The sequence below is a fragment of the Salmo salar genome, chromosome 29 (genome assembly GCF_965601325.2).
Source record: "Salmo salar chromosome 29, fSalSal1, whole genome shotgun sequence".
Taxonomy (NCBI): domain Eukaryota; kingdom Metazoa; phylum Chordata; class Actinopteri; order Salmoniformes; family Salmonidae; genus Salmo; species Salmo salar.
This window is the reverse complement of record NC_138319.1, coordinates 12,563,397-12,588,043: the sequence shown is the minus strand read 5'-3', so window position 1 is coordinate 12,588,043 and position 24,647 is coordinate 12,563,397. Positions and strand designations below refer to the sequence as shown.

The 24,647-nt window shown below is 42.5% G+C and overlaps 1 protein-coding gene across 3 annotated transcripts in view; it reads left to right on the top strand.

Annotated features, from left to right (window-relative positions):
• malrd1 (MAM and LDL receptor class A domain containing 1) overlaps positions 1-24,647 on the top strand; it is a 114,106-nt gene that overhangs the window by 76,349 nt on the left and 13,110 nt on the right. For all 3 annotated transcript variants that reach the window (XM_014180735.3, XM_045710658.2, XM_045710659.2), the window contains exons 22-25: positions 14,604-14,787; positions 19,590-19,718; positions 19,948-20,109; positions 22,656-22,813. In XM_014180735.3, the coding sequence (XP_014036210.2) occupies positions 14,604-14,787; positions 19,590-19,718; positions 19,948-20,109; positions 22,656-22,813 (633 nt within the window). The remainder of the gene's footprint in view (positions 1-14,603; positions 14,788-19,589; positions 19,719-19,947; positions 20,110-22,655; positions 22,814-24,647) is intronic.

Below are 24,647 nucleotides of genomic sequence, written 5' to 3'. Positions count from 1 at the left end.
ACTGTGAACTCTTTCGAATGAACTGAAATGTATCTGATAAGTGCCTCGATAGATATCGCATTGAGACATCAAATATGAGCTATGCCGGTATGATCCACCAGTCAGCCACCGCACCGAGACTAGTTTTATGGATGGAGCTCCCTTTCTATATCACACACACAAATCTGGATAAATCATGTGGTAAAATTGGCTATTAATCTTTTACATTCGCCGTAACAAGATTATTTCTAGCAAGGACTCCATTGGCATACAGCAGGCTGGTGGAGAGGACACAGACTGTGCTAGGCTCACCCTAGGGTGCATTTTAATATGCTTTTAAACTGCCGAGTATAACGTGACATTGCTTGTCCTCTGTTTTGAGTAGATTAGGTCCAGACTCTTTCATTGCAATGGCTATGTAAACTAAGGCCCTTGGCAAAGTTTTTGGTAACCTTTCTTACAGAAGAAATATGAAAATGCATAACCATGGTAGCAATTGAAAGGGAACAGTTTGTAGATTATGGGGAAATTATTAGACCAAAGGTGAGGGAACCACAGTTCACCTGACACAAGACTGAATCCAAACATTACACTGTTGATTCTATGTACATTTTACATTTACTGTACCTTTTGCCACATTTGTTGATAACGAAATCTGAAAAGACACATTCATTAACATGATAAGAATATTCCTGAAAAAATTTGCAACGTAAGACCAAAGAAAGTACAAGAGTTTAAGTGAGAGGACTAACTGGTGTCTCTAAGTGACTGCACACCTCTCCAAAGTGTGCACATTTCCTAAGTAATTTCAATGTACTTTTTTTTTTACCCCCTTTTTCTCCGCAATTTTGTGATTATGATCTTGTCAAATCGCTGCAACTCCCAAATGGGCTCGGGAGAGGCGAAGGTCGAGTCATGCGTCCTCCGAAACATGAGCAGCCAAACCTTGCTTCCTAACACCCGCTCGCTTAACCCGGAAGCAAGCTGCACCAACGTGTCAGAGGAAAAACCGTTCAACTGACGACCGGAGTCGGCCTGCAGGCGCCCAGCCCGCCACGAGTCGCTAGAGCGCGATGAGCCAAGTAAACCCTCCCCTAACCCAGACGATGTTGGGACAATTGTGCCCCCGGTTTTTTTCACAGTAGACAAACAATGTGAAGTGCACATTTGGACTCACGGGTGTTTGGCTTGCTTATATGACATCAAAGCGGTATTTATTATAATCCTCAACGGCTCATCTTTCCAAATACAATTACAGCATTTTCCTCACCCAGTCAACTAAACATTTACAAAAGTTTCCAATTAGCGGGAGGGATGGGGGCAACTTCTTGTCCCGCGCGGTGCTCAAGGTCAGAACGGCTGTCAGTCAAAACCCATACAGCGCTGTGTAGCGCAGAGCCTGAGGTCTGACGTCATGTATAGCATTTTACTGTACAGCCACTGTGTTCCAATGAAGGTATTTATCAGTGCCAAAATCTGCCATTTTCAACCCGTATACAGGTACAAGTATAAAGTGCTATAAGAATGGCCAGCAATAACCTGAACCACAAGATATTCTTATGGCTGTAACAGAAAAAGATAGGATACGAGAACACCATAAAAGTTATCTGATTATATGAATCATGACATTTTATGGGAAACGGATAGTTAAATCCATATTCTTCACCATTTACATACTTTTTGAACTAACCAGCCAAGGTATCCATTAATCTAATCTGTCTGAGGAGCTTTTTAATAATATTGTTTCTTATCATTCCCTGTCACAGTGTTTGAGAAACGGGCCTCGTCCCAAATGGCACTCCATTCGCTATATAGTGCACTAATTTTGACCAGGATCCATAAGACTCTGGTTGAAAGTACTGCACTACAGTGCCTTCAGGAAGTATTCACACCTCTTGTCTTTTTCCACATTTTGTTGTGTTACAGCCTACATTTAAAATTGATTAAATTGAGATTTTGTGTCACTGATCTACATACAATACCCCAAAATGTCAAAGTGGAATTATGTTTTTAGAAATGCTTACAAATGTATTAAAAATGAAAAGCTGAAATGTCTTGAGTCACTAAGTATTCAAACCTTTTGTTATGGCAAGCCTAAATAAGTTCAGTAAAAATGTGCTTAAGAACTCACATAATAAGTTGCATGGACTCTGTGTGCAGTAATAATGTTTAACATGATTTTTGAAGGACTCTCATCTCTGTACCTCACACATACAGTACAATGATCTGTAAGGTTCCTCAGTCGAGCAGTGAATTTCGAGCACAGATTCAACCACAAAGACCACAGAGGTTTTCCAATGGTTCGCAAAGAAGGGCACATATTGATTGATGGGTAAACAAAACACACACATTGAATTTCCCTTTGAGCATGTTGCAGTTATTCATTACACTTTGGATGGTGTATCAATACACCCAGTCACTAAGAAGATACAGGCGTCCTTCCTAACTCTGTTGCCGGAGTCGAAGGAAACCGCTCAGGGATTTAAAACAGTTACAGAGTTTAATGGCTGTGGTAGGAGATAACTGAGGATGGATCAACAACATTGTAGTTACTCCACAATACTAACATAAATGACAGAGTAAAAAGAAGGAAGACTCTACAGAATAAAAATATTTCAAAACGCATCCTGTTTGCAACAAGGAGGTAAAGTAATACTGCAAAAAATTACCTAAAACACAAGGCTGGAGTTTCATACCAAGATGACATTGAATGTTCCTGAGTGGCCTAGTTACAGTTTTGACTTAAATCGTCTTGACAATCTATGGCAAGACTTAAAAATGTCAGTCTGGCATTGATCAACAACCAACTTGACAGAGCCTGAATAATTTTAAAAGAATAATGGGTAAATATTGTACAATCCTGTTGTGCAAAGCTCTTAGAGACTTGGCCAGAAATTCTCACAGCTAATGAGAAGGTAATTCAAATGTGTTGACTCAGGGGGTTCAATACGCATCTAGTCAAGATATATTTGTCATGTCCTGACCAGTATAGGGGTTATTTGTGATTGTAGTTTGGTCAGGACGTGGCAGAGGGTATTTGTTTTATGTGGTTCGGGGTGGTGGTTTGTTTAGAAGGGTGTTTGATTTATTATTTCTGGGTTTTGGGTTATGTTCTATGTTTTTGTATTTCTATGTTCTTTCTAGTTTAGTAATTTCTATGTTAGGTAATTGGGTGTTGGACTCTCAATTGAAGGCAGGTGTTTGTAGTTGCCTTTGATTGAGAGTCCTATATATAGGGATGTGTTTTGTTTGTTAATTGTGGGTAGTTGTCTTTAGCACTGCTGTTATGTGTATAGCCTGCTAAACGGTTTACTGTTGTTGTTGCATTGTTTTTCTGTGTTCACAGTCTTTATTTAATATAAATATAATGAGCACGCAACCCGCTGCGCCTTGGTCCTCTCTTCATGAAGACAGCCGTTACAATATTAGTGTTTGTTTTCCATACATTTTTCTTCCACTTTGACATTACAGAGTATTTTGTGTAGGTTGTTAACAAAAAATTGACAATTAAATCAATTTTAACCCCACTTAGTAACACAACAACATTTTGAAAAAAGTCAAGGGTTGTGAATACTTTCTGAAGGTACTGTATATACGGATAGGGTGCCATTTGGATGTAGACAAGGTCTGTCTGTTTAGATTATCCTACTAGAAGGGAAGCGATGGTGGGGGCAGGTGGATCTCCATTTGCGTGTGACAACTGAGAGCTGTATCCTCAGTCCCCACACCATCGCCCCAGACCTCTAAAAATCTATATTCCCTCTGTCTCAATCAGAGACGACAATTCAGTCCATACCACTTTATCCTCACTCGTGTTCCAATTAGTCCACGATTAGGTGGTTTGGCAGCAAACTGGGAGGTGATACAGTATATTGTGTTTCTGCTTCAGTCCAACCTGTACTGTGATGGTGCCTGGAAAAGTGGGTATACTCTACTTTTGCCAAACTGGAACACTGGAGATTAAACAAGACTGAATCCAAACATTACACTGTTGATTTTATGTGTATTTAAATGATTCCAAGGGTTTGAGTGAGAGGTCTAACTGGTGTCTCCTAGTGGTCACACACCTCTCCAAACTGTGCACAGTTCCTAAGTAATTTCAATGCACTTTTATGACTCAAGGAAAGAGCCTTCAACTATAAGGTGCTTTTTTTTTACATCTCCTAGCTTTGCCATTGAGGAAATGAAGCACACACACTTGTAGTTGTTTGTTTGGAACACAGCCCTGCGTCCCCACCGTCACACAATTAAAAAAACATTTGTGACCAAGTTTTTATTCATTTGTAACTTTTACATTTTTTTATGGGGGGGATTACAGGTACAAAAACAATAAATGAAATGCATACAAAGATTACGCCGACCATTCCCCTCCTCAGTCCCCATCCACTCTCCCACATCATCCCTCTCAAATCAAATCAAACTTTATTTGTCAAATGCACCGAATACAACAAGTGTAGATCTTATGCTTAATTACAAGCCCTTAATTAACAGTGCAGTTTAAGAAGAGTTAAGAAAATATTTACCAAACTACAGTAAAAAATAATAAAAGTGACGCAATAAAATAACAATAACGAGGGTATATACTGTACAGGGGGTAAATGTACCGAGTCAGTGTGCGGGGGTACAGGTTAGTCGAGGTACAGTGGCAAGAAAAAGTATGTGAACCCATTGGAATTACCTGGATTTCTGCATAAATTGGTCATAAAATGTGATCTTATCTTCATCTAAGTCACAACAATAGACAAACACAGTCTGCTTAAACTAACAATTATACGTTTTCATGTTTTATTGAACACACCGTGTTAACATTCACAGTGCAGGGTGCAAAAAGTATGTGAACCCTTGGATTTAATAACTGGTTGACCCTCCTTTGGCAGCAATAACCTCAACCAAAAATGTTCTGTAGTTGCGGATCAGGCCTGCACAACGGTCAGGAGGAATTTTGGACCATTTGCTCTTTACAAAACTGTTTCAGTTCAGCAATATTATTGGGATGTCTGGTGTGAACCACTCTCCTGAGGTCATGTCACAGCATCTCAATCGGGTTGAGATCAGGACTCTGACTGGGCCACTCCAGAGAGCATATTTTCTTCTGTTGAATCCATTTTCAAATCAAATAAAATCACATTTTATTGGCCACATACAAATGGTTAGCAGATGTTAATGTGAGTGTAGCGAAATGCTTGTGCTTCTAGTTCCAACAGTGCAGTAATATCTAACAAGTATCTGACAATTCCCCAACAACTACCTAATACACACAAATCTAAAGGGGTGAATGAGAATATGTATATATAAGTATATGGATGAGCGATGGCCGAGCGGCATAGGCAAGGTGCAGTAGATTGTATAAAATACAGTATATAAATGGGATATGAGTAGTGTAAGATATGTAAACAATATTAAAGCGCTATTATTTAAAGTGGCATTGTTTAAAGTGACTAGTGATCCATTTATTAAAGTGTCCAGTGATTGGTTCTCAATGTAGGCAGCAGCCTCTCTGAGTTAGTGATTGCTGTTTAGCAGTCTGATGGCCTTGAGATAGAAGCTGTTTCTCAATCTCTTGGTCCCTGCTTTGATGCACCTGTTCTGACCTCGCCTTCTGGATGATAGCGGTGTGAACAGGCAGTGGCTCGAGTGGTTGTTGTCCTTGTTGCATTTTGTTGTTGATTTACTTCTGTGTTTTGAGTTGTTGTCCTGTTGCATCACCCAACTTCTGTTGAGCTTCAATTCGCGAAATGCAAAATGTCTTGACAAACTTGGGAATACATTTTTCCGTCTGATAGCAAGCTGTCCAGGCCCTAAGGCAGCAAAGCAGCTCCAAACCATGTTGCTCCCTCCACCATACTTTACAGTTGGGATGAGGTTTTGATGTTGGTGTGCTGTGCCTTTTCTTCTCCACACATAGTGTTGTGTGTTCCTTCCAAACAACTCAACTTTAATTTAATCTGTCCACAGAATATTTTGCCAGTAGCACTGTGGAACATCCAGGTGCTCTTTTGCAAACTTCAGACGTGCAGCAATTTTTTTTGTTGAGCAGCAGTGGCTTCTTCCGTGGTGTCCTCCCTCGAACACCATTCTTGTTTAGTGTTTTACATATCGTAGACTCGTCAACAAAGATGTTAGCATGTTCCAGAGATTTCTGTAAGTCTTTAGTTGACACTCTAGGATTCTTCTTAACCTCATTGAGCATTCTGCACTGTGCTCTTGCAGTCATCTTTGCAGGAGGGCCACTCCTAGGGAGAGTAGCAACAGTGCTGAACTTTCTCGATTTATAGACAATTTGTCTTACCGTGGACTGATGAACATCAAGGCTTTTAGAAATACTTTTGTGACCCTTTCCAGTTTTATGCATGTCAACAATTCTTAGGTCTTCTGAGATCTCTTTTGTTTGAGGCATGGTTCACATCAGGCTTCTTGTGAATAGCAAATTCAAATTTTGTGAGTGCTTTTTATAGGACAGGGCAGCTCTAACCAACATCTCCAAACTCGTCTCATTGTTTGGACTTCAGGTTTGCTGACTCCTGACTCCAATTAGCTTTTGGAGAAGTCATTACTTTTTCCAACCTACACTGTGAATATTTAAATGATGTATTCAATATAGACAAGAAAAATACAATAATTTGCGTGTTATAATACACAGCCCATCTGTAAATAGCCCGTCCAACCAACTACCTACCTCATCCCCATATTTGTTTTGTTTTTCTGCTCTTTTTTTTCATCCTCATCTGCACATCTATCACTCCAGTGTTAATTTGCTAAATTGTAATTACTGTAATCACGTTGCGGGAGAGGGTGTTCTCCTGGCACCACACGGCCAGGTATCTAACCTCCTCCCTATCTGCTGTCTTGTCATTGTTGGTGATCAGGCCTACCGTTGTTGTGTCATCGGCAAGTTTAATGATGGTGTTGGAGTCATACCTGGCTGTGCAGTCATGAGTGAACAGGGAGTACAGGAGGGCACTGAGCATGCACCCCTGAGGGGCTCCTATATTTGGGGCGACAGGTAGCCTAGTGGTTAGAGCGTTGGGCCAGTAACCGCAAGTGGCGGCGGACTATGTATTTTTGTAAATAACAGCTGGTACACAATATCTAAGAAAGTCTCGAGGTTTTGCTTGCCTGGGGAAGAGTATCTCATGATAAGCTGTAGACCACACTATCTACCAAGAGAGTTTTCATCTGTTTTTTCGTAGCTGTCTACATGCCACCATAGACTGGTGCTGGCACTAAAACCGCACTGAATGAGCTGTATTCCACCATAAGCAAACAGGAAAATGCACACGGAGAGACAGCGCTCCTAGTGGCCGGGGACTTTAATGCAGGGATACTTAAATCCGTCTTACCAAATTTCTATCAGCATGTTAAATGTGCAACCAGAGGGGAAAGAAACTCTGCGCCACCTTTACTCCACACACAGAGACGCATATAAAGCTCTCCCTCGCCCTCCATTTGGCAAATCTGACCATAATTCTATCCTTATGATTACTGCTTACAAGCAAAAATTAAAGCAGGAAGCACCAGTGACTCGATCAATAAAAAAGTGGTCAGATGAAGCAGATGCTAAGCTACAGGACTGTTTTGCTGGCACAGACTGGAATATGTTCCGAGATTCCTCTGATGACATTGAGGAGTACACCACATCAGTTATTGGCTTCATCAATAAGTGCATCGATGACATCATCCTCACAGTGAACGTACATACATACCCCAACCAGAAGCCATGGATTACAGGCAACATACGCACTGAGCTAAAGGCTAGAGCTCACGCTTTCAAGGAGTGGGACTCTAACCCGGAAGCTCAATACAGGACTAAGATTGAATCGTACTACACCGGCTCTGACGCTCGTCAGATGTGGCAGCGCTTGCAAACCATTACCAACTACAAAGGGAAGCACAGCCGAGAGCTGCCCAGTGACACAAGCCAAACTACTTCTATGCTCGCTTCGAGGCAAATAACACAAACATGCATGAGAGCACCAGCTGTTCCAGAAGACTGTGATCATGCTCTCAACAGCCGATGTGAGTAACATCTTTAAACAGGTGAACATTCACAAGGCTGCAGGGCCAGACGGATTACCAGGACGTGTACTGTGAGCATGTGCTGACCAACTGGCAAGTGTCTTCACTGACATTTTCAAACTCTGTCTGTCGGAGTCTGTAATACCAACATGTTTCAAGCAGACCACCATAGTTCTTGTGCCCAAGAACACTAAGGTAACCTGCCTAAATGACTACTGACCCGTAGCACTCACGTCTGTAGCCATGAAGTGCTTTGAAAGGATGGTCATGGCTCACATCAACACCATTATCCCAGAATTCCTAGACCCACTCCAATTTGCATACCACCCTAAAAGATCCACAGATGATGCAAACTCTATTGCACTCCACACTACCCTTTCCCACCTGGACAAAAGGAACACCTATGTGAGAATGCTATTAATTGACTACAGCTGAGCGTTCAACACCATAGTGCCCTCAAGGCTCACCACTAAGCTAAGGACCCTGGGACTAAACACCTCCCTATGCAACTGGATCCTGGACTTCCTGACAGGCCTCCCACAGATGGTAAGGGTAGGGAACAACACATCTACCACGCTGATCCTCAACACAGGGACCCTTGAGGGGTGCGTGCTCAGTCCCCTCCTGTACGCCCTGTTCACTCATGACTGCACGGCCAGGCACAACTCCAACACCATCATTGAGTTTGCCAATGACACAACAGGGGTAGGCCTGATCACCGACAATGACGAGAAAGCCTATAGGGAGGAGGTCAGATACCTGGCCGTGTGGTGCCAGAATAACAACCTCTCCCTCAACATGATCAAGACGAAGGAGATAATTGTGGACTACAGGAAAAGGAGGACTGAGCACGCCCCCATTCTCATCGACGGGGCTGTAGTTGAGCAGGTTGAGAGCTTCAAGTTCCTTGGTGTCCACATCACCAACAAACTAACATGGTCCAATTACACCAAGACAGTCTTGAAGATGGCATGACAAAACCTATTCCCCCTCTGGAGACTGAAAAGATTTGGCATGGGTCCTCAGATCCTCAAAAGGTTCTACAGCTGCAACATCGAGAGCATCCTGACTGGTTGCATCACTGCCTGGTATGGCAACTGCTCAACCTCCGACCGCAAGGCACTACAGAGGGTAGCATGTATGGCCCAGTATATCACCGGGGCCAAGCTTCCTGCCATCCAGGACCTCTATACCAGGCGGTGTCAGAGGAAAGCCTATAAAATTGTCAGAGACTCCAGCCACCCTTGTCATTGACTGTTCTCTCTGCTTCCGCACGGCAAGCAGTACTGGTGCGCCAAATCTAGGTCTAAGAGGCTTCTAAACAGCTTCTACCACCAAGCCATAAGACTCCTGAACATCTATCTAATCAAATGGTTACTCAGACTACTCAAATTGCCCCTCCCCCTTTTACGCTGCTGCTACTGTCTGTTATTATCTATGCATAATTCACTTTAATAACTCTACCCACATGTATATATTACCTTAATTACCTCGGCTAACCAGTGCCCCCGCACATTGACTCTGTAACGGTACTGCTGCTCTTTAATTATTTGTTACTTTATTTATTTTTCTTTTCTTTTTTTTCTTAAAATTGCATTGTTGGTTAAGGGCTTGTAAGTAAGCATTTCACTGTAAGGTCTACACCTGTTGCATTCGGCGCGTGTGACAAATAAAATTTGATTTGATCAGGCTCATCAGACAAACAGATTGTAATTTTGATGAGTGTGTGTTCCGTGGCAAATTTTCTTCACAATACCAAAAACACAGACTCAATCTGTTCAGAACAACCCAGGGTATAACGCATGTCATCCTTGTAACTGTACATTAAACATAGCAATCATAGTACATTTCATCCCACTGGGCAGAGAAGTCAATTCAACGTCTTTTCCACGTTGTTTCTGCTTAATTTCGTTGAAATGACTTGGAAAAAACGTTAATTCAACCAGTGTGTGCCCAGTGGGATGAGTTTTCAAATATGGAAATGTGAAGTGCACATTTGGGTGTGTGGTTTGCTTGTATGACATCAAAGTGTAATTTATTATAATTTTCCAACGTCTAATCTTTCAGAACACATTGACTCCTCTCGATTTACAGCATTTCCCTCACTCTGACCGCAACAAATGTGCAAAAGTTGCACAATTAGCAGAAGGGATGGGGGCATCTTCTTGTGACACGCGGTGCTCAAGTTTATAAGGCTGTCAGTCAAAACCCATACAGAGATGTGAAGCGGAAACCTGAGTTCTGACATCAGGTATAGCATGTTACTGTACAGCCTCTGCGTTCCAATGTCGGCGAGCTTTACACCACCCCAGCGGACGCTTGGCATTGCGCATGGTGATCTTAGGCTTGTGTGCGGCTGCTCGGCCATGGAAACCCATTTCATGAAGCTCCCGACGAACAGTTATTGTGCTGACGTTGCTTCCAAAGGTAGTATGGGTTGCAAACGAGGACAGACGATTTTTACGCACTACGTGGTTCAGCACTCGGTGGTCCCGTTCTGTGAGCTTGTGTGGCGTACCACTTCGCGGCTGAGCCGTTGTTGCTCCTAGACATTTCCACTTCACAATAACAGCACTTACAGTTGACCGGGGCAGCTCTAGCAAGGCAGAAATTTTACGAACTGACTTGTTGGAGAAGTGGCATCCTATGACGGTGCCATGTTGAAAGTCACTGAGTTTATCAGTAAGGCCAATGTTTGTCTATGGAGATTGCATGGCTGTGGGCTTGATTTGATACACCTATCAGCAACGGGTGTGGCTGAAATAGCCAAATCCACACATTTGATGGGGTGTCCACATACTTTTGTAAAATAATAAACAAAATATTGTTTAAAACTTTTGGGGTGCCAAAATAAAATCACTCACGGCCCGGTTTTGGTCCTCAGGCCACCTGTTGCCGACTCCTGGCTTACAGTACACTTGTGATGGCAGAGTTTGCAAAACACATGCCCGCTGGATTGATACAAATCATCATGAGATCAATCTGCCATTGTAGGCCTACTCTACAGATAACATTAAATTGGGAAGGTTTTTTGTTCAGTGCATGATGACTGTATTGTGCAACGCAAAGATTCAACCAAGACTTCAGACCAAACTTTTTCAATAACTGGTTTGCATACCCAGAGCAGAGCGCCACGTTTTGCTCTTGATTGTAATCAGAGGGCTGATATAAATACTATGCACGCCAGTCTCTCTTGGCTAAGAGTTGAGAGACTGACTGCATCACTTCTTCTTTTCATAAGAAACATCAATGTGTTGAAAATCCCAACTTGTTTGCATAGTCAACTTACACACAGCTCTGACACACACACTTTTCCCACCAGACATGCCACCAAGGGTCTTTTCACAGTCCCCAAATCCAGAACAATTTCAAGAAAGCGTACAGTATTATATAGAGCCCTAATTGCAGGGAACTTCCTTCCATCTCATATTTCTCAAACAGCAAACCTGGTTTAAAAAACCCCAGATAAAGCAACACCTTGCGGCACAACGCCTCTCCCCTATTTGACCTAGATAGTTTGTGTATATGCATTGATATGTAGGCAATGTGTGCCTTCCTTTTTTTTAATGTAGTTCTGTTCTTGTCTATTGATGTTCTGTATTATGTAATTCTGTATTGTGTTTCTTGTTTAAGGTGGACCCCAGGAAGAGTAGCTGCTGCTTTTGCAACAGCTAATGGGGACCCTAATAAAATACCAAAATACCAAATACCCATTGTTGCCTTAGTTAGCATTTACTGGTTGATTTCATAAGCTGAAATGTCTTTCCCACCTACTCTACTGGCTACCGATGTCGGTCTTTAAGATGCTCCATGCTACAACCTAACCTGGTCTCAGAGCATTTCATATTTTTCTGTATGTAAATCCGAGACACTCCATTTAGTATGGTATGTTACGTTTCGTATGGTATGTACAGTGCATTCATAAAATATTCAGACCCATTCACTTTACCCACATTTTGTAACATTACAGCCTTATTCTAAAATTTATTAAATTGTTTTAATCTACACACAATATCCCATAATGACAAAGCAAAAACAGGTTTTATTTATTTTTGCTAATTTATTACAAATAAAAAACTATCACATTTGCATAAGTATTCAGACCATTTACTCAGTACTTTGTTGAAGCAACTTTTGGCAGCGATTACAGCCTCGAGTCTTCTTGGGAATGACGCTTCAATCTTGGCAAACTTGTATTTAGGGAGTTTCTCCCATTATTCTCTGCAGATCCTCTCAAGCTCTGTCAGGTTGCATCGGGAGCGTCGTTGCACAGCTATTTTCAGGTCTCTCCATCTCTCTATACTTTGCTCTGTTCATCTTTCCCTCGATCCTGACTGTGCCTTTTACTGAAGAGTGGCTTCTGTCTGGCCACTCTACCATAAAGGTCTGATTGGTGGAGTGCTGCGGAGATGGTTGTCCTTCTGAAAGGTTCTCCCATCTCCACAGAGGAACTCTGGAGCTTTGTCAGAGTGACCATCGGGTTCTTGGTCATCTCCCTGACCAAGGCCCTTCTCCCCCAATTGCTCAGTTTGACACTGATTGCTCAGTTGGAATTTTAGCTAGGTGGTTAATGTTAGCTGGCTTAGCTAGGCTCGAGGTTAGGGTTACGTTTTGGAAATAAGGTTAAAGGGTTAAGGTTAGGGTTAAGGTTAAGGGAAGGGTTGGCTAAAAGGATTCAGGTAAGGGTTAGGGGAAGGGTTAGCTAACATACAAAGTAGCTAAAAAGTAGTAAGTAGTTGAAAAGTTGCTAATTAGGTAAAATGCTAAAGTTGTCCGTGATGAGATTCAAACTCGCAACCTTTTGGTTGCTAGACGTTCACATTATAAGCCCACCCATCTACCCCGAACCAACCACCCTCCTTTCGTTTTTGCCTTAAGTAACCATCTGTTTTATGTAACCATATCAAACGGAAAATATCAACCTAAATGGAGGGCCTCGGATTTACGTACAGAATAATACTAAACGCTCTAAGACCAGGTTGCACAACCAGTTGAGAACAGCCTTCTCTTGCTACTTGACCCTAAAACTAGGCTATGTGCTTTGCGATGTGTTGGCTACTTTGTGCATGAGTTCTCTATTGTACTAAATAATTGATACAGCGTACTGTATACATCCACTACACTACTTTGATATGCATCAGTGAGGATTAAGAAGTGAGTATACACAATACCCACTGAAAAGAAAGTGTGTATGTGGCTTATTCCTGCGTATAGCCCCCACTACACCACTGAGACCAACTTTCCTACTGCATTAAAGGGGTAATATAGGATTAGTATATCGATTTCTTAAAAAAAAAATATATATATATAGTTTTAAGTGGAGTGACCACTGAATCCCAAATTACCCCTTTAATCGCAGAGGGACAAAGAAATTACCCCGTAAGCATAATTAGGCCTGATTGGACAACTGAATGGGATTTTCTTTATTACTGTGTGGGTGGAGCAAATATAAGAAACAACAAATACTTATGTATCTATAATCTAACATAGTTGATTAAAACAGAATAACTAGGGCCCAGAGATTTTCCTGAACACTTCACCTATTATACCCTAGGGTCTGGTTTAAACACACACACAGTCAGGAAAACCTCTTGTCCCTAAACTAACATTAGCATGTTTAATGACATTTTGCCTGATTTGACTGGGGAGGTGTCCAACTGCTACTCCACAGCATTATGTCCAAAACCTGATAATCTAGCCTGTCATGATATACAGTACCCCGCTCTAAGTCGCATTCATAATTTCAACATTATTAGATATCATTCAGTGCCTCTGCAGTACCATGGGAAAAGACAGAAAGGATTTCCCAACTAATGCCATTTGGCCTGGCTTTTAATCTGTTCCATATGTGGCATGAGTCTAATACATTAAAGATGACTGGGGTTGAGTCCCAAATGGCACCCTACTCCTTAAATGGCAGACTACTTTTGACCAGAGCCCTATGGAATAGGGTGCGATTTGAGACTCAGCCTGGGAGAGAACCGGCCCGTTACAGATTTAATAGGAGGTCTAAGGGCAAGAGCATTCATTACTGTGATGTTATGCTAATCTGACTATAATGACTCTTCTTAAATGACCTCCGTGCTACTCAGTGGCGGAAAGCGTTCCATAACTCGGCCTCAATTCAATGCAACCTCATATTCTGTACTCCTCCATACTGTATGTGATTGAATGATCTGGGCTCTGTATGATTACATTACAAAATAATCAGCAGTGCTGTACATTTTCATATAAGTCACTTTTGAATGACTCAGAGTGGGTCATTTATATACAGTATATAGGTTATAGAACAGGGCTCTCAAACCCTGTTCCTGGTGAACTACCCTCCTGTAGGTTTTTGTTTCAACCCCAGTTGTAACTAACCTAATTCAGTTTATCAACCAGCTAATTATTCAAATCAGGTGTGTGAGATTAGGGTTGGAGCGAAAACCTCCGGGACGGTAGCTCTCCAGGAACAGGGTTGGAGAGCCTTGCGATAGAATAATCAATGTGCAGCGTCCATATTATGACAGCCTCAGCAGGAGTTGTTAATCTGGACAGCGTACCAATGTACGCTATGGAACATTGTGTTTGACCTCTTTACGCCTGACCTCTCCACCTCTCCACAGACTGAGAACAATGGGGTGACGGAGGTGTGGAACAAGACGGGGAACCAGGGGGAGGAGTGGAACCGGGCGGAGGTTCCCCTGCGGAAGTTGAGGAACTTTGAAGTGATCTTCGAGGGGATACGCTCCAGAGACGTGAGCGGAGGGGCTGCGCTGGATGACCTCCAGTTCACAGACTGTGACCCCAGTAAGTGAGCCATGCATCCACAACGTGAACGTATACTGTATAACAGGTTCTACGGTGTCCATATTAGGACAGCCTCAGTCTCATCAGGACTTATATCACATCGTATATCTTGTATTCATCTCTATCTTATATTTTAATACACACGTCAGGTGTGTACTGTCTTTCTCGGGAATCTCCTATCAGGATTGGATTTGTTACTCCTTGTGCTAGGAGTTACTCCTAGAGTTACTCTTGGTACTGACACTGTTCTGCAATGCACAATGTAACTTTCTCTTGGAAAGGCTCGCTCTAGTCTTGTCTTTGAAGATGTTCTGGACACAGAACATGACTCTAAAAACCATTACCCCAAGAATCAGGGATTAAAATGTACAAGTTAATTAGAAGTGAACAGAAGTTCATTGGCTAGTTCCTACGAAGCTCCCGGGATCCTCTGACAACGTGGAAATAAATATATAATTCCCTGGCATGAAAATAAATTGAATTATTTTTAAGTCATGTCAGATTCTATGCCTTGAAATTGGAGTTGAACCCATTGAAATCTGTAGAGAAAAGCAACAAAAGGCCAGACTAGCACCTGAGGCTAGATTCACTTTTAATAATGTGGATAAAAGACATTGAAGTAGTCCAGCAGCATTTAAATGCGCAATTCTCTTCAAATCAAATCAAATCAAGATGTATTGGAAAGCGTACACATATTTGCAGGTGTTATGGCAGGTGTTGCAAAATGCTTATGTTACTAGCTCCAACAGTGCAGTAGAATGTCTTGCAAATACAATACAAATCCTCAAATAATAAAAAAAGATCTAAACAAGAAATCAAGAAATAACTATCTAGGTAGATACACTATAAATACAGAAGTATGTGGACACCCCTTCAAATTAGGGGATTTGGCTATTTCAGCCACACCCATTGCTGACGGGGTATAAAATCAAGCACACAACCATGCAATCTCCACAGACAAACATTGGCAGTAAAATGGCCTTACCGAAGAGCTCATTTCAACGTGGCACCGTCATACATGTCAGTTCAAATTTCTGCCCTGATAGAGCTGCCCTGGTCAACTGTAAGTGCTGTTATTGTGAATTAGAGACGTCTAGGAGCAACAACGGCTCAGCTGCAAAGTGGTAGGCCACACAAGCTCACAGAACGGCACTGCTGAGTGCTGAATCGCATAAAAATCACCTGTCAACATAAGAACTGTTCGTCAGGGAGCTTCATGAAATGGGTTTCCATGGTCGAGCAGCTGCACACAAGCCTAAGATCACCAGGAGTAATGCCAAGCATTGGCTGGAGTGGTGTAAAGCTCGCCACCATTGGACTCTGGAGCAGTGGAAACGCATTCTCTGGAGTGATGATTCACGCTTAACCATCTGGTAGTCCGACGGACGAATCTGGGTTTAGCGGATGCCAGGAGAACGCTACCTGCTCAAATGTGTAGTGCCAAGACTAAAGTGTGGTGGAGGAGGAATAATGGTCTGGGGCTGTTTTTCATGGTTCGGACTAGGCCCCTTAGTTCCAGCGAAGGGAAATCTTAACGATACATCATACAATGACATTCTAGACAATTCTGTGCTTCCAACTTTGTGGCAACAGTTTGGGGAAGGCCCTTTCCTGTTTCAGCATGACAATGCCCCCATACACAAAGCGAGGTCCATACAGAAATGGTTTGTTGAGATCGGTGTGGAAGAACTTGACTGGCCTGCACAGAGCCCTGACCTCAACCCCATCGAAGACCTTTGAGATGAATTGGAATGCTGACTGCGAGCCTAATTGCCCAACATCAGTGCCCAACCTCACTAATGCGCTTGTGGCTGAAAGAAAGCAAGTCCCTGCAGCAATGTTCCAACATCTAGTGGAAAACCTTCCCAGAAGAGTGGAGGCTGTTATAGCAGCAAAGCGGGGACCAACTCCACATTAATGCCCATGATTTTGGAATGAGATGCTCAATGAGCAGGTGTCCACATACTTTTGTGGGCACCTTTTTATTTCATGTATTTTATTTAACCTTTATTTAACTAGGCAAGTCAGTTAAGAACAAATTCTTATTTACAATGACAGCCTACCCCGGCCGGATGTGATGCAGCCTGGATTTGAACCAGGTACTGCAGTGTCTTAGACCGCTGCAGCACTCGGGAGCCCACCTGCATACAGGTGTCCACATACAAGTGTCCACATACCTTTGGTCATGTAGTGTACCTTAAAAAATGGGCATGGTGCATTCAAATTGACAAATGCAAAACCCATATGTGTTCGTTGTCCATAGCTTATGCCTACCCATACCATAACCCCACCTCCACCATGGGCGAGAATTTACAACGTTAACATCACCAAACTGCTTGCCCTCCCAATGTCATACACATGGTCTGTGGTTGTGAGGCCGGTTGGACGTACTGCCAAATTCTCTAAAACGACGTTGGAGGCGGCTTATGTTAGAGACATTAACAGGCAATTCTCTGGCAACAGCTCTGGTGGACATTCCTGCAGTCAGCATTCCAATTGCACGCTCCCTCAAAACTTGAGACATCTGTGTCATTGTGCTGTGTTACAAAACTACACATTTTAGAGTGGCCTTTTATTGTCCCAAACACAAGGTGCACCTGTGTAATGATCAGGCTGTTTAATCAGCTTCTTGACACGCCACACCTGTTAGGTGGTTGGATGATCTTGGCAATGGAGAAATTTGGCAGTCTGACACACTCAACACACCAGCTGCTGTGTGAAGAATATAAGCCACCTGCTTGAATCTGTAACACCCCCCCACCACCAGACAGACACATCATCAAAACCAACATCAAAACGTCTTCATTTTCTCAGATTAAATCAGTTATTTAGTAGTAATGATATGGAGAAAAGATAATAGTGTAGTAGTATAACCAAGAGAATAGTGTAGTAGTATAACCATTAGGATAGTGTAGTAGTATAACCAAGAGAATAGTGTAACCAAGAGAATAATGTAGTAGTATATTCAAGTAGGTCCTTCCCCATTTCAGCTTGCTTCCGTTTGGTTCCTACTGAATACAACCCTGTTGTATTTTAGTCTAAAGCCATTGCTTTTTATTAGGAGGCTCTGCTACAGACAGGTATTCCACATTAGATCAACCTTACATTAAGCAGGGGCTGGCAGAGGGCCTTGCAATGTGTGGCAACTGTCCAGACCCCTGCAATGCTCCCTCCAACACACAGTCACACACAAACAGACACACACACTTTCATCAAACAAGCGTTATTAACTCAAACCCAGTCTGCTCTCAAATTGCTCATGCTCTCATTTTTCAAGTTCTATAGACGTTGAATTAAAATAGTCAGGTTTGTCTTTGCTTATCAACGTGCAATGGGGTTTTTCCATGTTTCTGTAGCCTCGATGGAGGTGACTTCAGAAAATATTCACACTCCTCGACTTTTTCCACATTTTGTTGTGTTACGAATTGCGCTTAAAATGGATTTATTTGTCTTTTTTTTATCTACACAGAATACTCTGCAATGTCAAAATGGAAAAACATATTATATATTTTTTTAAAGATTGATGAAAAATAGCACACTAATATTGATTAGATATGTATTCAACCTCCTGAGTCAAAACATGTTAGAATCACCTTTGGCAGCGATTACAGCTGTGAGTCTGTTGGGATAAATCTCTAAGAGTTTTGCACACCTGGATTGTACAATATTTGCCCTTTTTTTTTTTCTTTTAACTCTTTAAGCTCTGTCAAGTTGGTTGTTGACCATTGCTAGACAACCATTTTCAATACTTCCCATAGATTTTCAAGCCGATTTATGTCTGTAACTAGGCCACTCAGGAACATTCAACGTCATCTTGGTAAGCAACTTCCAGTGTATATTTGGCCTTGTGTTTTAGGTTATTGTCGTGCTGAAAGTGAATTTGTTTCAGAGTGTCTGTTGAAAAGCAGACAGAACCAGGTTTTCTTCTAGGATTTTGCCTGTACTTCGCTCTATTTATTTTTACCCTAAAAAACTCCCTAGTCCTTGCCGATGACAAGCATACCCATAACATGATTTAGCCACCACCATGAGTATTACTTTCATGCCTTAATGCAAACAGGAGTTATGTTTTTGAATATTTTTATTCTGTACACACTTCCTTCTTTTCACTCTGTAATTTACAGTGCCATCAGAAAGTATTCATACCCTTGACTTATTCCACATTTTGTTGTGTTTCAGCCTGAGTTCAAAATGAATAAAAAATACAATAATTCACACCCATCAACACACAATACCCCGTAATGACAAAGTAAAAACATTTTTTTTTTTTATCTTTGCAAATTTATTGAAATCTAAATTACGGAAATATCTAATTTACATAGATATTCACACCCCTGAGTCAATACTTTGTACAAGCACCTTTGACATACACACACAGCTCTGATCCACCTGATCCCCGTCTCTCGTGTTCTGCACTCCCTCTTCTCAAACAAGTGGCTGAGCTGCAGGAGGATACTTTTATTGTAGTCCTAGTTTGTTGTTGTGTAACCGGTCCTGAATTTAACACAGAGGTGTGTGTGTTGCTCTGTAAGCTTCCTGGCTGCTCAAATTCTCTGGCACACACCTTGAGAACACTGTCATCCAGAGCTTCACCTCATCTCAGCACACACAATCTGATTCTTATTCAGAAACATTGTCTTTTGACCCACTATGGGGGGGTGTACGTTCAGCTTTGTAGTTGGCTCACAGCAGAAGCAGCCTCTAACAGAGAAAACAAGCAAAGCCTGTCTTGTTATGATAAAAGACATCAGTGTATGTTTTGAACGTGTGCACGCGTGTTTGTGTGTCTGTGTGTTGTCCAGGTGCAATGGTGCCAGCGTCATGTCCGGCGGTCACAGACTTTGTGTGCCAGAGCGGTGACTGCATCGAGTCCCACCTGGTGTGTGACAGCAAGGCCGACTGTGCAGACGAGTCGGATGAGGTAGACTGTGGTGAGTAGAGCTAGCTCTGGTCCAGGGCGTTACGTGCGGCTTGCTGATGGCTCAGCGTCAGCAAGCCGCAGGTAACGCCCTGGACCAGAACTAGGGAGTACTGAACTGTACAATTGAGAGCTATTAAGGAATCATCTGCAACTTTGCTATTTCTTTGCCCTCTCTGTCTTTCTCTCTTTCTCGCTCTCTCGCTCTTCCTCCCTCTTCCCAATCTCTCTCTCGCTCCCAGGCCACATTGTAGGCCTACCAGGTGCCTGTAACTTTGACATGCCAAAGGACATGTGGGAGGAGACCTGCCAGCTGACTCAGGACCCTGATGATGACCTTGACTGGAGGATTGGTCAGAGGAGAGACAACCCAGGAACTGGACCCCCCTTTGACCACAGCCCTGGTCAGTACTGCCCTCCTTGGACATGAGATTTTACTGACCACGCTCTTAAAAAAGCTGGGTTAAAATTTGGTAACCCAGCGCTGGGTAAATATTGGACAGAACACACGCTGGGTTATTTTGACCCAGCCAGTTAGGTTGCGTGAATAACCCAACATGTTGGGTTGTTGGGATTACCCAAACATGGGTTCATTTAACCATCAATTGAGATATATCACTTTCATGCTGGGCTGACCCAGCAGCTGGGTCTTTTTAATGCAATGTTATTTACAGGAGGCATGGCTTATTAGGGGCGTGGCTTTCAGATAGTTATTTTTTGCCACCCGTGAGAGTAAATGTCATTCTTGATCACCACGTTAAGTTGGTACAGTGCACATTTCAATTTTCCATTAAATACTTTTTATACCTTATATATTCCGTTATATTCGTAATATCATTACTTACATATTGTAACAAAGTGGTAAATATCCCAACATTGGGATTGCATTGGTTTTTATGGAACTTCATTAAAGCTACAAAACTGTCAGTGTTCAACCTGAACGTATGTTAACAATATAACAGAACAGATGAACCGCCCCCTAAATGCCACGCCACCTCTAAACCACGCCTTTAGTTTTCTGATCTGAACAGATATCTCAATAACCTGGCATCAACAACCCAGCATGAACAACCCAACCTTGCTATTTTTAAAGAAAACAACCCAACTAATGTTCCCCAATGCATGCAACCCTGCAGTTGGGTCATTAAAACAACCCAGCATTTGTTCTGAGTGCACATGGTCTGAACAGGTAGAATAGCATATAACTTGAATTGTTCTGCACCAAATGACCTGAAGAGGACAAATAGGCCGTAACTAACAGATCACGTTTCCAGGGAAAACTCTGGGTTCTATACCACTACAGTAGTGGGATGCGTCCCAAATGCGCCCCACCCTATTCCATATACAGTGCTCTACTTTTGACCAGGGCCCTATGTTCCCTGGTCCAAGTAGTGCACTACAAAAGGGAACAGGGTGCCATTTGGGACACACCCATGGACTATCATTCTGCCTGTGTGCCTGAGTTCAGGGAGTCTATTACTTATTAGTTCTGTATACCACACAGAATGCAATCTTCTGTGGCAGATTTAAGACGCTCCAAAAGCATTGGAGCAGATTGACAATGTTCCTGTGGCAATGAGAGGATTTCCGCACAGGAAATTCAGGCATTCTTCTATTTATTAGGAATCTAAAGGGGTATTTACAGCTGTTTGGATTGTGTACTGTTAAAAGAACACGGCTGCCCAGGCTAGTGTTAGCCTGGAAGAGTGTGTGTGTGTGTGTGTGTATGTGTGTGTGTGTGTGTGTGTGTGTGTGTGTGAGTGTGACTTTCTATGCCTGTTTGTGTGTGTTTATGTGTGCTGGGTCACACACACCAAGTAGAAAGCCGACCTTTACACCATCAAATGATGCATTACATCACAACAAGTCGACCCATGAACTTTACAAGGACGATTGTTGTTATAGTGGAACACATTCATCCAGAATGTATAGCATATTGTGTCCACAAACTATTCCCTTAAGGCTCTGGTCCAAGGTAGTGCACTATATAGGGAATAGTGTATGGACACAAAATGCTATACATTCTGGATGAATGTGTTCCACTATAACAACGATTGTAGGTTGCCATTTGGGATGTAGCTCGTAGTGACTGGCCACCCAACTCATTGATCGTGGAGATGAATGTGGACACCAGGCTCTGTGGCACAGGCTGACCTTATGATCTCACTGGGGAGGCAGATCAATGGGCCTAGCCAGCCGTATCACATACACACATTAAGGCAACACACACGCACACACACGCACGCACGCACGCGCACACACTGCTTAGATACTCTACAATAGAGAATAGAGAGAATACAGAACATCACACAAAGAAAATGAGTAACACACCATCAGAATGGTAGGGGTGGAGAGGACATGCATCCACAAGTCTTGCATTAGCTGATTTACCGTTGATTTAAAATCTAATTAAAAGTTTAGAAGACAATAAAAACCAGCACACAGCTCTTTCCTAGAATGAAAGAGACAGAAATGAGGAATAAAGAACTTTAAAGATTCTAGAAGATTCTCCAGGGAAGTACAGTATTTCAGGTGGGAATATTGTGGTGTGGGACTCACCACGCATTGAGACAACCCCAAATCTCCTCTAGCTCATGTGGAAAACTCCCACTTAGTTCTGGCGTCGCCTCAGTGGCCTCTCAGTCTCAGTCTAAGAGACTAAATAAAAGCAGATCAGAAGAATCCTCTCAGCACTGCATGTCTGCAGGAAACAGGCTTTTAGACAGTAACACTGTCTTCACAAAATGTTCTTTGGCTTCCAGTTGTTTTGGGTGGTCCGATGCTGTTCACATTTAGGGCAGAGAGTTGTCATATCACTTTATCAGGAAATATTCTGGGTCTGAGTTTGAACCTATAAGCATAGCTAGTCTCCAACACATTTGATTTGACTCACAACTGGAGAAATGACTAGAGACGTATGTAGTTCCATATTTCTCTCCATGATCTACAGGTGGAGAAGGGAAGTTTCTGTATGTGCACTCTGCCACAGAAAGAGAAGGTGACATCGCCAAGGTTACAACGCGGAACCCATTCCCAGCCAGTATTGGCCTATGTCACCTACGATTCTGGTTCTACATGCATGGATCAGACAGGATGGGGACGTTAAAGGTAGGAGGAAAGCTTAAAGGTAGTTCAGTATTTTACATAGATGGTTCCCCCATAACTTCCTTTGTTATGAAGCTAGCTGTTTTAGGAAAACCGAACCATGGACTACCGATTCTCCTTGCCGAAAGACTACTTTCAGGCTGAAGAACTATCTAACATTAAGTAGTAATAACCTGAATTTCCCCTTTACGTCATGCCTTAATAAATAATTTTGTTGTAATATTTGTTCTGTCTTTTTCAGTGGATAAAACTGAAGTTCGTTGCAATATCAGTTTAATCCACCAGAAAAGATAGAACAAATATTATGGTTAAACTCAAATATACTAATTGATAAAAAATATCGACGGACGGACGGACGGACAGACACACACACACACAACCTTCCCAGCTCTGCAGATTTTGCTGCAAAGAGACAGCATTATTAGATCATTTGTTTTGGTACAGTCCATATGTAGCTTGTTTTTGATGTTCAGGAATGGCTAAAGAATTGCAACATTTACCTGGAGCTAACTTTGCAAATTGCACTGCTGGGTCATTTAAAAAGTCATAGTCAATCTATCAATAATATAATAATACCCTGAGCAAATATGTTTATCTTTAATTTACAATCTGTAGAAACTATGAGAATAGAACGTTTCAGAACTTTTATAAAACATCACAGCACAGTTAAAATATATGGCAAATACAGTGCATTCGGAAAGTATTCAGACCGCTTGCCTTTTTGCACATTTTGTTACCTTACAGCCTTATTCTAAAATTGACCATTTTTTCCCTCATCAATCTACACACAATACGTCATAATTACAAAGCAAAAACAGGTTTTTAGAAATCATATTTACATACGCATTCAGACCCTTTACTCAAAACTTTGTTGAAGCACCTTTGGCAGCGATTAGAGCCTCGAGTCTTCTTGGGTATGATGCTACAAGCTTGGCACACCTGTATTTGGGGAGTTTCTCCCATTCTTCTCTGCAGATTCTCTCAAGCTCTGTTAGGTTGGATGGGGAGCGTTGCTGCACAGCTATTTTCAGGTCTCTCCAGAGATGTTCCATCGGGTTCAAGTCCGGGCTCTGGCTTGGCCACTCAAGAATATTCAGAGACTTGTCCCGAAGCCACTCTTGCGTTGTCTTGGCTGTGTGCTTAGGGTCGCTGTCCTGTTGGAAGGCAAACCTTTGCTTCAGTCTGAGGTCCTGAGGACTCAGGAGCATGTTTTCATCAAGGATATCTCTGTACTTTGCTCGATTCATCTTTTCCTCGATCCTGACTAGTTTCCCAGTCCCTGCCGCTGAAAAACATCCCAACAGCATGATGCTGCCACCACCATGCTTCACCGTAGGGATGGTGCCAGGTTTCCTCCACACGTAATGCTTGGCATTCAGGCCAAAGAGTTCAATCTTGGTTTCATCAGACCAGAGAATCTTGTTTCTCATGATCTGAGAGTCCTTTAGGTGCCTTTTGGCAAACTCCAAGTGGGCTGTCATGTGCCTTTTACTGAGGAGTGGCCTCCGTCTGGCTGCTCTACCATAAAGGCCAGATTGGTGAAGTGCTGCAGAGATGGTTGTACTTCTGGAAGGTTCTTCCATCTCCACGGAGGAACACTGGACCTCTGTCAGAGTGACCATCGGGTTCTTGGTCACCTCCCTGACCAAGGCCCTTCTCCCCCGATTGCTCAGTTTGGCCGGTCGGCCAGCTCTAGGAAGAGTCTTGGTGGTTCCAAACTTCTTCCATTTAAAAATGGAGGCCACTGTGTTCTTGGGGACCTTCAATGTTGCCGACATTTCTTGGTACCCTTCCCCAGATCTGTGCCTCGACACAATCCTATCTTGGAGCTCTACAG